Genomic DNA, 12,477 nt, shown 5'->3' on the forward strand with positions numbered 1-12,477 from the left:
AGTATATTTGTATTAAAATTATATATGAATACATATATATATATATATATATATATATATATATATATATATATATATATATTCTCTTGTATGAGAATCGGTGCGTGCGCTGGAATAACTAAACTGAAGAAAAAAATGTTAGAAATTTTTATTTTTTGCTTCCTCAGGAGGAAGCTTTGTTTTTCTTTTTCATTAAATTTGACAATAAATTTAATTGATGAATCAATTTAAACATGAGAATTTAAATATTGTAAATTTTAATGAAGCATTTTATCCAATTTTCGAAAATTATTGTTTCACAGTTAGTAAAATTATTGTTTTATTATAAACATTTTACAATACAAATCATTATAGTTTATAATTACCTTATATTTATAATTACAATTTATTATAAATTATTTACATTTTATGTTTATAAAATTATTTATATTTTCCAATGTAATTTTTTTGATTGCTTTCTTCATATTATTCTTTCTGTATAAGCACCTTCAGTGGATTAATTGAATATATTTATGTATGTGAGTGTATTGTGTCTGCGCGCGTGAATATAAATGTATATGTAATTGCAAAGCGAAGGATATCGCCTGTCTTTAACATATTAATCATATATTTTATATAGTATCAATCAATATTTAAATTATTTGTATGTTGTCTTTTTACTACATTGCATACTATGCAGCATTATGCTGTTAAAAGTATCAAAAATGGTTTACGCAAAAATGATCTAGACAAAAGTTTCAAATCAAAGTGGGTACTTAATTTCACAGCCTAATTAATATCATTAGTCGAACAGTTAATTAAGGAGCATAATACTGCGATTATAAGGATGCTCTGGTAGGTGATCAGTCTACGGAACAGCGATTCTCTGTAATGCACGATGGTTTGTATATTAAGTATTCTTAAAAGGAATAGCGCTTGTATTATATTTGCAAAGTGATTCGTATGCAGGATTCTTGTAGCAGTAACTGCAGCAATATTTGCATCATACGCTCGTATAAAAAATAATATCCGATTATATTTTACTGTAATTTAATTTTAATAACTCCATAATATGTCAGAAAAATTTATTGTAAAATTTGGAAGGTCAATAATTATCCCCACACACTTTTCTAAAAATAATGTAAGTCTTTTAAAACTCATTGAATATGTTTCATAGAGTAATTCTTCGATTATCTATTTTTAGAAAAGTGCACACATTTGTGGGAGGGCACAATTTAAAACAATTAAGATATTTTAGCCTATTAACCTTATGAACTTTCATGGATTACTTCTTTTATTTTTTGTTCAATTTTGCCGCTCAATGATTCCGTGACTTATAATGGAATCATTGAACGATAATGATTCTACTATTGCGTTGCTCCATTAGCTCAATTTAGCTTTAGCTGCAATCTACAGTTCTTAAATAAATTTCAATGAGTGCATTTCCTTATCTTTCAATAGAATACATTCGTTTGAAAAACTTTAGCACAAACAAAATTACATTCTTCACGCGTAATATTTAAAGAGATTGCAATCTACTGTGCAGATTTACAGATAGATGCAATGCGATTGCAGGAACATAGAGAGATCATATGCTCCAATTACCGTGATGACTTTATGCATTCAACGTAGATACAACGCAACGAGCTCTAACCGCGAACTATAATTGGCATACATTAAAAAGAAATTAACTCACTTATTATAAAAAATTGTAGATATTATATTCTTGAAAATGTAATATATGTATGTATGTAGGTGTGCATGTGTATGCAGGAATGTTATCTGTAATATTGAATAGTGGCCAAACACGATATTATATGTTCTGTTGTATTATATATTTCTAAGAGCGGAATATATTTTTAAGGGGGCGGGTGCAGAACGGTAATAGCAAAGTTATCTTATCTTCATGTTTCTTTTTCTCAGCACAGCATTACATTAACAGAATAATTTTCTGAATAATTATGGTTTTTACTTTCTTTCTCTTTTATTTTATATTTTGATCAATGGTTTTAGGGAATAGACTCTCTTTGCGTTTTAATCATAAGTTAAATAAACGCAATTTTTTGAGGACTAAATCTTACGATCAAATCACAATTTACTTATTTCTGAACAAATTACAAACTGATAATAATTGGATTGATAGTTTTCAAGAAAAAGATACACAAAAAAGATTGCAAAAACATGATTTCACAACAAAGCATTTTAAAGGTTTTAATACCATTCTTTAGAAACTTAAATATGTCTAAAAAATTTTGATACTTTTGTCTTCAGATGCACCTGCCTTTTTAAACGTGTATTCTTATTCACGTATAATTTATGCGCATGTTATTTAATGTAAAAAACTGAACTCTATACATTATATTTATCCGATTGTATTCTCATTGTTAAAATGTATTCATCATGTAATTCGCAAATTTATAAACGGGTTTTACCAAAAAATCAAAGTCAATTCTTCTCTCTGCAAATCTTGTATAGTAAACGAAAATATTTCTCTCCGCATTTAATTACGAGAGAAATCTATATTAAATATTAAACCGATTTGAAGATGCACCATTTCCGAGGTCTTTGTACAAAAATACGGATATGCGTGGTCGCGGATCTATGGCGAGAGAGGAAGGGAGCTTATATATAAAGCAACTCTTCCTTCTAGGAGGAAGCGCAATGCTCCGGAAACCAATGTCACGCGAGGACGTTGCAGCATCTAGTCTTCTTCGAGTTTCTTGCTTGAGTCCTTAGCTCCTATTTATCCGCCATAAGCGCAATCTCCTATAAATCCCGCTAAATCGAGAAACTTACAGTGAAATTATTTCCACATATAATATTTTAAAATGAGCGACGACGACGTGGCTGCATTGGTGATCGACAATGGCTCGGGAATGTGCAAGGCCGGATTCGCCGGGGACGATGCTCCTCGAGCCGTATTCCCTTCCATCGTTGGGAGACCCCGATATCAGGTGAAAAAAAAAAGAACAGAAATAGATGTTATCAAGTTTACATGATCGCATCTTATAATATATCATAATTGATTTACTTTCTAATCATAATATGTTTATATAGGGAATTATGGTGGGCATGGGACAAAAGGACAGTTATGTGGGCGACGAAGCGCAGAGCAAACGGGGCGTCCTCACCGTCAAGTACCCGATAGAGCACGGTATCGTCACTAATTGGGATGACATGGAGAAGATCTGGCATCACACGTTCTACAACGAGTTGAGAGTCGCACCGGAGGAACATCCTGTCCTGTTGACGGAAGCGCCTCTAAACCCGAAGGCGAATCGTGAAAAAATGACACAGATCATGTTCGAGACCTTCAACACTCCGGCCATGTACGTTGCCATCCAGGCCGTTCTGTCACTGTATGCATCAGGACGCACAACCGGTATCGTGCTCGACAGCGGTGACGGGGTGTCTCACACGGTACCGATTTACGAAGGTATAATTCTCCTCTGCTTACTCTCTATCGCAGTTGCGTTTGTCATTATTATGCGATCTGAAAAGAAAAATGAGTCAATATCAATTCTAGAATGCTTGATGTTCTAATGATCTTTTTTTCTTTTTCCTCAGGATATGCCTTACCGCATGCGATTCTGCGCTTAGATCTGGCCGGTCGCGATCTCACAGATTACTTGATGAAAATTCTGACCGAGAGGGGCTATACTTTTACGACCACTGCTGAGCGCGAGATCGTGCGCGATATCAAGGAGAAGCTGTGCTATGTGGCTTTAGATTTCCAGCACGAAATGGCAATGGCAGCTGCATCAACTGCGTTAGAAAAGAGCTATGAATTGCCGGACGGCCAGGTAATCCGGATCATGAATGTAGCACTTGCGTTTTACGTAATCAACGCGTATATTAAGTCCGCTTCCTTTTGATCGTGACCTTAAGAATTAAAAACATAAATTCTCTTTGTCGATATAATCAAAGATATATTGCATTAAAATATCTTTTCTAACAAAAATTCAAAAATATTTAAAAGAATAATAAAACATTTCTTAAAATATCTTAATGTAAAATAAAATTATTTCTTTTCAATCAAAAGTGTAACGTGAAAATTGTAAGACACAATTTTTCTTTATATAAAGATAAGCGTAACTTGCAAATGATATCTAAGCGTAATGAGCGACGATAATGAAGGGGGCAATACGCTCATTAGCATTAATCACGCGCGTTTGCGTCCGGCGAACGTTAACTCGTCATGGATTGCCTGGTCGGCGCGGTCAGTGGACGAAAACGTATAACGGGTAATGATTCGATTCCAGGTCATCACGATCGGCAACGAGCGCTTCCGCTGCCCGGAAGCGATGTTCCAGCCGAGTTTCTTGGGCATGGAGTCCTGCGGCATACACGAGACAACGTACAATTCGATCATGAAGTGTGACGTCGACATTCGTAAGGATCTGTACGCCAATTCGGTGCTCTCGGGCGGCACCACCATGTATCCAGGTATCGCCGATCGAATGCAGAAGGAGATAACGACACTCGCACCGCCTACCATGAAGATCAAAGTGATCGCGCCGCCCGAGAGAAAGTACTCGGTCTGGATCGGCGGCTCGATTCTCGCCAGTCTCAGCACGTTCCAGCAAATGTGGATCTCCAGGCAGGAATACGACGAGTTAGGACCGTTCATCGTGCATAGAAAGTGTTTCTAAGGATCTTGCCGATTTGCATTGCCATCTCACTCTCTAACACTTCTCGACGGTATTAATCCCTAATGGACCATATATAAGGTACTTGTCAGAGAGAGAGAAAGTCAATTTTTATATCTCTTGAGTAGTAATTTATTACATTTCCTGAGTATAGTGACTTCTTTTACATACTTTCCAGAAACAGCATCGCGCGCGTTTCTTGAAAAATAATTTTTTCGCCGAGAGACATAAATTCTTATCCACCTGATAACAAATGATTTCTTATTCTTGAAATATCGAATCAAGTGCAATGATAGAATTCTACATCCAATTTGATATTAATTCTCGTTGCATATCATGAGTTTTAAAAAAGATTTTTCATTTCTTCGTTTGGATTCGGAAACTTGCGCAGATCGAACAGAGCCATAGAGAGATTCAATGTCTTTTTTTTTTATTTCTAAAATGTATTATATTCGATATATTATATTACATAGCAGGACGTTTAAGGCAGATGACATTGGAGAAAATTTATTTTTCTCCCTCTTGGAAATTTCCATATAACTTTTGACACATTCATCTGCCGACACAATGAAATTCCTTCTTTTTTGAGATATATATTAGAAAATAATAATTTATATATCCTTTTATACAGAATTGTCGCACATATTTATAGAATATGTACTAAGAACTCAATCAATAATGTCACAGCAAGAAAAAATTGTCATTTTACAAAGTACCGATAATTACATTCGTAATATCGACAGCATACAATGCCGTCTTGTATTCATGAAATTTTAATAGTCTTCACGGACGGTTACACTATCTTATACTATATATTTATATATATGAAGGTATATATATTTTACAAAATATATATACCCCTTAAAAAATAGAACGTAAAAAAAAACTATCACTGAAGCTATATACAATTTTCTTTTTTCATTCATTTAGTAATGCGAGTCAAACATCTTAAAATTATACAGCGAATGGAAATATATATATGCGAAAATAATGTTATTATCTGCTCAAATTATCTTATTTGCGATCCCTTATATACGTAATACCACAGTCTCTCTAACACAAATGAAATCGGAATTATCACAAATCGAACTGTTAAAATCTCTCTAGGGAGCTATTGTCAGAATATTCGGTAGTTCTCTGCAATATCGAAGTAATTAAGACAGAGCTATAAAATTGTATCTTTTACATAATTATAAAATACTAATATATTTGAATTTACCATGAATGGGAAATTATAATTCTTTCTCTGTGGACATATATATCTTATTTATCAAATATAATTCGCATAAAGGTAGCATAAATTTCAAGCTTAATTGATTATACAAAACGCATTAAAGAGCCTCGAGTCACTGAAACTGATTATTAGTTGTGGTATTAATGATTATAATTGTTTACAACTTTTTTATAAATATCCAAAGTTTCTCCCTGCCTGCTTCTCGAATCACAATCATTTCAACAGTACAACATATGTGTGGGAGTAAAAATAGTATACGCTATACTAAGGATGCTTATAACAACTAAACACCGAATAGATTCATAATATATAAATTATATCAAAAGGCATCCAGTTTCTTTTAGTTACAGATTTTCTCAACATTAATCTTTCTTCAGCAAAAAGTCCATGAAAGTTAAATATTATTTCTATAATGAGGCCTTCAAACTTTTCTGAAGGAGACATTAAATGTCGGAAAATCTGTCACTGATTATGAGGAAGCTCTGTCCAATATATTTGTATTATAAAGTTTGAAAGTTGAACAAAATCTGTTTGCAAGGATATCTCATTTTTTGAGTATTCAATTTTTCGATATTAAGCAAAATTATATAGAATTTGTAAAATGTAAAAAAAGGGGTTATCCAAGATTTAAAAACTGATTATATTCTTCCGTCACGTAACATTGCCTTACAACATATTTTTACAAAGTGTATGTCATTAATGTGTACATGGTAGCTTTGTTAAGATTTTTACAATTATATTATAATAGCAAAAAAAAAAAAAACTTAATTACAAAATTAATATAAATTGTTTTACATATGTCAAAAACTTTTGCTAATATCAATATTGTCAACCCACGGAAATGGAACGGAAATGTAGTTTAGAGTTGAAAATTTTCCGACATGTCAGTACAAACTGATACATCGTTTCGTCATGTTGTGTGATATAGTTATATAAATAAAATGACCAACACCACGAGTGTGTGTACACCAAAATGTAGAATAGATGTATCAAAGAAGTATTGACAATTAATTTACTTAACCGACAAAAATGTAGAAAAAATAAACTATGTATATTGCAGATGTTTAAAAAGTCAATAAAAATATCTTTGGGAGGGGAAGGGAAAGAAGGTTCCTACATTATCTGCGTAGCAATGAGAAACGCTGTTTCAAATATGGCGTGAGAGAGAGAATAATAATATTTTTTAAGAATTTAAAACCAGTAGTAGAGATAAAGTCAGTTCTGTCCATTTTTATAAAAATTTATATTTCCTAGATTTTTCTCCTACCTGTTGATTTTCTTCTACTTGTTGAACGTTTTGGACGACGACACTTTATTCGTGCTAAATTCGACCAAGGTAAAGAAAATTCACTGAAAAGAAAATAATAATTATAATACAAGTATTTAATATACATGTACATATATACATACATACATACATACATATATATATATATATATATATATATATATATATATAAATGTACTTGCAAAATGTGTACATTCAAAAAACTCATTTCCTTACTTTGGAGTAAAACTAGGAATAGGAGAGCCAAATGCAGTTACTGGCAAGTGTGGATCTACTTGAAGACTTTGAATTTGTTCTACATCAGGCCACAAGGACGTAACAGTTTCCTCTTCCATAGACGAGGGACAAGGACCAGTGTGATTAGTATTGTAGCATGTAGCTTGATGATTTTGGCGTTCTTGTCTTTGTTTTAATTTCTCTATGTGCCTTTGTTCCCTGATAATTGCGATAAAATTAAAATATAAATCAAATTGTAATATTCTGTAGAGAGAGGATAGATATTGAGTAAAGATTTACAAACCTTATCCTCTGCACATCCCATCGCTTTCTTCTCCTCTCGTCATTCTCCAATTTCAAATGTCTCTTATTAAAAATCTCATCGTCTAAGTTCTCAGTTCCCTCCATTGTATAACAACTTGTGTATACCTTTACTCTCCAATTTGGAATTTCAAGAGAACTACTTGTTTCTACTGGACTGGATTGTTTCAAACTTAATGTATAATTTGGATCCCCTACTGCTGTATAATAGTGCTCTTCCGTCGTGAGAAAAGACTCTTTCTTCACGAGAGATTTTGCTTTCCTATCGCTCTTCCTATTGATTTCGTGTAAAGTCTGACCTAATACCTTATCCTGTACGCCATCAGTACTAACATTCGATGAACAGGAGAGTCCTCTCTTCTTTTTACTACCCGTAGACACTGGAGTTGGATCTGACCGTCTCTTCTTCTTCTCTTCCCATTCAAACCTAGATTCGTTAGGTTCTTGTTTCACTTCAAGCTTAATTTGATTATCGAGTGGCTCTTGCTTGACAGTAGTGATACCGCCGCTAGTGTTTAAACGTATCTTAAAGCTCTCGTGCAAAATATTACCACCTTCGCATTGTACGTTTCTGTGCAACTCGCTCGTCGACGGTACGTTTACAGAATTGACACTGGTAGGCGAACAAGTACCCAAGTGTTCGGAACTGGTCGAATTCTCACCAAATTCTGATCTCAGTTTCTGAAGACTTACACGCCTCTCCATACGCTCCAGGCGCAGTTTTAACTGCAACAGACAACCGAAACGACGTTCCATGATTGTCATGATATTTAAAACGCGTCTACACATATAAATATTTAAATGCTATTTACACTCCTCGTGTACCGTCTGTACACAATCTTCCTTTCCTCGCAAATCATGTTAAATTATTTCACGACCGTATCTCGTTATTCTTTCTCCCTCGCAATAGGAACAGGAACACAGGCAGGTTAGCTCGACGGACCCGCGCTCTGTCATTCGCGCCGTCAATGAAACACGAAACACTATCTACCCTACCCGGTTCGATCTCAAGAAGCGAGACCGATTTACGTATTCGGTATTCGAGCGCGTTATCATTTGTATCATCGCGCAAGATACAATTGCGTCTTTCCTCCCTAACTCTCTAACTGTCACTTTCAAACATGTCGAACACCCTCGAGCATCGAGAACGTTGTTCCCCGCGAATGAAACGTCTCTTTCTCCTTTTTTTTTTCTCTTTCTCTCTTTCTCTCCGTGCGGTTCCAATACGGAAGTAGCGCCACCACGTGTTGATACCGCGCAGTTGACCTTCACGGTCAACCTGTTCTCCGCGCGCGTTCTGTGTTAGGTTAGGACGGCCTAAGGGAGAGGGAGATTGACACTCGCGAGCATGTGTGATGTGTGCGCGGCATGTTTTTACAAAATGGTGTCAGAGACGAATAGCGTCGACGGAAAAAAAAGGAGGGAGCGAGATTGACAGGCGAGAGCGCGCGCACGTTTCTCTCACGTCGAGACGGCGCGCTCGAAGCATCCTCGTTACGATCGATATCGGCGACGACGACCGCGAAGACGAGAACCGAGAATAGACTACGAAGATTCGATCCGCGTGTGACGTTTACGTCCCGTAATCTTTTCTCTCCCTTTCTCTCTCTCTCTCTCTGCCGATTCACGCGCGAGATTGCGATAGAGGGCTTCGTATGGCGCGAGTTTGGATGCTCGAAAGTATGGATTTGGATAGTATTATTTTGAAATGAAGTGACGGCGGCACGAGCGTTGTGATGTGCATTTTAAAATAATCGTCGAATTTCACGTTTTCCCCTTTGACATTTTCTAGTTAAATTACTACGCTTTTGGGGATTAAATTGTCTGTTACACCTCAAAAAAACTTATATAATTTTTACTAATAAACGCAAGATAATAGACGGTAAGCAAATGTTCTCTAAGTTGGAGTCTTATTTCACGCAATTTTTCAACAGTAAATTTTATCCGTGTCGAAAATCTCTCTTTAGAGCACGCACGACAGAATTACCGCGATGTTCGCACAAAAATCGGACATCGACGAACGAATAGGATTGGAGGACACGAGTCAGGTTTTAAATTGAAAAAGTCGCTCGATGACTCACTGCCATTCACTTCACCTCGTTTTACCGCATCTCTCGATCGCCAGAATACACAGTGACTTATTGTTAGATTCAAACGACAATCACACTTTTCTCAAAACAAGTTTTTCGCATTAAAATAGAGCATCCACGCTACCTGTCAATTTTGCAAATTACGATAACAAACGAAACGACGTTAAGAGACAAAATGAAAAGGATCGACGTAATTTATAGTTTCATTCTACGAGTATAAAAATTTAAATCATATATCACAGATTTAAACATTTCTCTATATCTCTCTATCTCTATCTATCTATCTATCTATCTATATATATATATATATATATATATATATATATATATATATATATATATATATCATCAAATGTCATCACAGCCATGTGACTGATCACCGAAAAGCACGATGTGTATACAACAAAAAGAGAACTTTTCAATTTTCATCATTCACTATTTTGCATCTTCCTTGGATTCGTCGATTTCTCGTGGGGAAGAGAGAAATGGGTATTAAAAGAAACACTGAAAAAAAAAAAATATAAAACATCCTCCACGTGTCATGTACCGTCTCGTTTTCCTGGCGCAGCGCGGCGAGGAGCTTGTCCTTGGTGACTATCTGCTCAGATTGCTGCTGGATGAGATCGAGATGCAGCAGCAACAGCTCCTTCAGGTGCTTGACCTCGGTGAGGTCGTTCTGACGGGGCTCGTTGCCGCGGAGGGGGCTGACGCCGAGGGCCGCGGCCGCGGCCGGTGCCCCGCCGTCAGTCATACTGGCGTACATGTGATCGAAGTCACAGGGGAAGCTGAGGATGCCGGCGGCGGCGGCAGCGGCAGCTGCGGCGCTGCTGCTGTTGATGACGGGCTTGACGTCGTCGCAGTCAACCTCCTGGAACTCCTGGCCGCGCGCGTTGTTGCAACTGTTGCCGTTATTGGCCCCGAGCCCGACGTTGCTCATGATCATTGTCGGATGATTATTGTTGCCGCTGGCGATCGTGTTGCTGCTTGCCGTCATCATAGCCGACGACGCCGAGGACGACGACGATGACATTGCGATGGTATTGCGAACGGCGTTCGCCGCCGCTGGTGACGACGACGTCGTTGTCGTTGTCGCGTTGGACAGGTGCTCGTTCATCGCCGCGACCATGTTGTTGCGATTGTGATAGTGGCGATAATCTTCGTTCTCGTTTTCGTTCTCGTTTTCGTTCTCGTTCTCGTCCTCGTCCTCGTCTTCGTCTTCCTCTTCGTCCTCGTCGTCGTCGTCGACGTCGTCGTGAAATAACGGCGGCGCGGCGTCAACAATAACGACGGCGGCGGTATTTGTGGCGCTGGTGCTGTTGCTGATACTGACTATCCTCGCGTCGGTGCTACCGGCACCGTGAAACAGCAGCGGTGTCGTCGTCTCGACGCTGCTCAGCGCGAGTCCACGGCGTTCCGTTGTCGTGACGACGTCATCACCGTCGTTAGACGCTCGCGTTGTCGCCGAGGATAATGATGCGTCGGCGACAACGTAGGTGTAACAGCGGTAACCACCGTCGTGGATGCGCGATACCGTTGCCTCGCGACTGGAATTTACTGGCGTCGTGCCGCGGGCGTCGGGCAACGTCACGATGGCACCGTCGATAATAGCGGTCTCGATGACCGCGGGTGCATCACTATTACCAACAACACTGATATCGTTATAACCACTACGACTCCTCGAACCAAACACACTTCCACTACTACAGCTACTCACACGGCTCTCCTCGCCTCCACTTCTCCTACCTCCTCTGCCGCCGCTGACAGCGCCGGTGACGGTGACGGCGGCGGCAGCGTCGACGCTGTTCTCACCGTTCAAGAGTCGCTCGGATGGCGAGCCGACGTTTGACATCTTCCTGCCGCGGACGCGGCGATGGCGTCGCCGTCGCCGCGGCGACTACCACGCGCATTTGCGGCCGCCACGAGGATACCACGCGCTCGCCCCACGCACATTAATCGTCTCTAAGGTGTGCGTACGGTACGCGGCGACAACAGTAACGCGGAACACCGCCGTCATCCGTCACCTTTCGAGCGACGCGATACGAACAGCACGTAGCCTCTGACGCGAAAACCGACTCTTTTCCACTCCCTTGCTTCCCCTCCTGCTCGTTATGAGGGAAATGTGTTCACGACGTTACGAACGAACGCGAATGCGAGTGCTAGCGCGAGCACGCACGAGGTGTGCGAGCGCGGCGCCTCCGCTTCGTGTTTACTCCAACAAGACGACGCGCTGTTTCTTCGTTACAATTGATTGTTTTCCGCCAGAGGCCGCCATCTACTTATGTAATATTTCATATAATTTTTAGATATTAATTTTCATTTAAAAAATTTAATAAAATACGAACACTTTTTATAAAATAAATCTGTAACAGAGAGAGAGAACTTCTTTCCACGATCATTTTGCGATATTGATTGCTTATAACTATTTTCTTGGCGTCGCGAAATAAATACATAGATAAATCAGCTGAGGAGATAACTGTTGATGGTAAATGCTGAGAAAATGTTAGGCGTGAGATTTTCATCTAATTCGGTTCGAATCACTTTCAAAACACTATATCGGTATTAAATAAATATGTATATACTTGCATCAAATGTTAATGGAGATTGTTGTTAATAAATTATATAAAAAATATATCTTATATGATTTTTAAAAAGTAAAATATTTTCAGTATTTTTATAGAGTAAAATATAGTTATCATTCAT

The 12,477-nt window shown here is 38.1% G+C and overlaps 2 protein-coding genes across 2 annotated transcripts; one reads left to right on the forward strand and one right to left on the reverse strand.

Annotated features, from left to right (window-relative positions):
* Nucleotides 1-100: 100 nt before the first annotated feature.
* Nucleotides 101-4,899, forward strand: LOC126852362 (actin, clone 403-like). Its single transcript, XM_050597102.1, has 4 exons — nucleotides 101-2,933; nucleotides 3,037-3,415; nucleotides 3,547-3,782; nucleotides 4,242-4,899. Exons 1-4 carry the CDS (start codon nucleotides 2,808-2,810, stop codon nucleotides 4,629-4,631), a joined length of 1,131 nt encoding a protein of 376 aa, XP_050453059.1. The 5' UTR covers nucleotides 101-2,807; the 3' UTR covers nucleotides 4,632-4,899.
* A 142-nt stretch (nucleotides 4,900-5,041) lies between these two features.
* Nucleotides 5,042-12,387, reverse strand: LOC126852329 (male-specific lethal 1 homolog). The gene is made up of 4 exons (XM_050597026.1): nucleotides 10,325-12,387; nucleotides 7,671-8,413; nucleotides 7,367-7,585; nucleotides 5,042-7,212 (listed from the first exon to the last, which is right to left on the reverse strand). Exons 1-4 carry the CDS (start codon nucleotides 11,624-11,626, stop codon nucleotides 7,113-7,115), a joined length of 2,364 nt encoding a protein of 787 aa, XP_050452983.1. The 5' UTR covers nucleotides 11,627-12,387; the 3' UTR covers nucleotides 5,042-7,112.
* Between the last annotated feature and the right edge of the window lie 90 nt (nucleotides 12,388-12,477).

The sequence above is a fragment of the Cataglyphis hispanica genome, chromosome 10, assembly GCF_021464435.1.
Source record: "Cataglyphis hispanica isolate Lineage 1 chromosome 10, ULB_Chis1_1.0, whole genome shotgun sequence".
NCBI lineage: Eukaryota > Metazoa > Arthropoda > Insecta > Hymenoptera > Formicidae > Cataglyphis > Cataglyphis hispanica.

Coding starts and splice junctions, on each gene's coding strand:
- LOC126852329 (XM_050597026.1), bottom strand. CDS start 11,626: ATGTCAAACGTCGGCTCGCCATCCGAGCGACTCTTGAACGGTGAGAAC. Junction 7,586..7,670: donor TGGGATGTGCAGAGGATAAG/GTTTGTAAATCT, acceptor CGCAATTATCAG/GGAACAAAGGCACATAGAGA. Junction 7,213..7,366: donor ATTCCTAGTTTTACTCCAAA/GTAAGGAAATGA, acceptor TTTTCTTTTCAG/TGAATTTTCTTTACCTTGGT.
- LOC126852362 (XM_050597102.1), top strand. CDS start 2,808: ATGAGCGACGACGACGTGGCTGCATTGGTGATCGACAATGGCTCGGGA. Junction 2,934..3,036: donor TTGGGAGACCCCGATATCAG/GTGAAAAAAAAA, acceptor ATGTTTATATAG/GGAATTATGGTGGGCATGGG. Junction 3,416..3,546: donor CACGGTACCGATTTACGAAG/GTATAATTCTCC, acceptor CTTTTTCCTCAG/GATATGCCTTACCGCATGCG.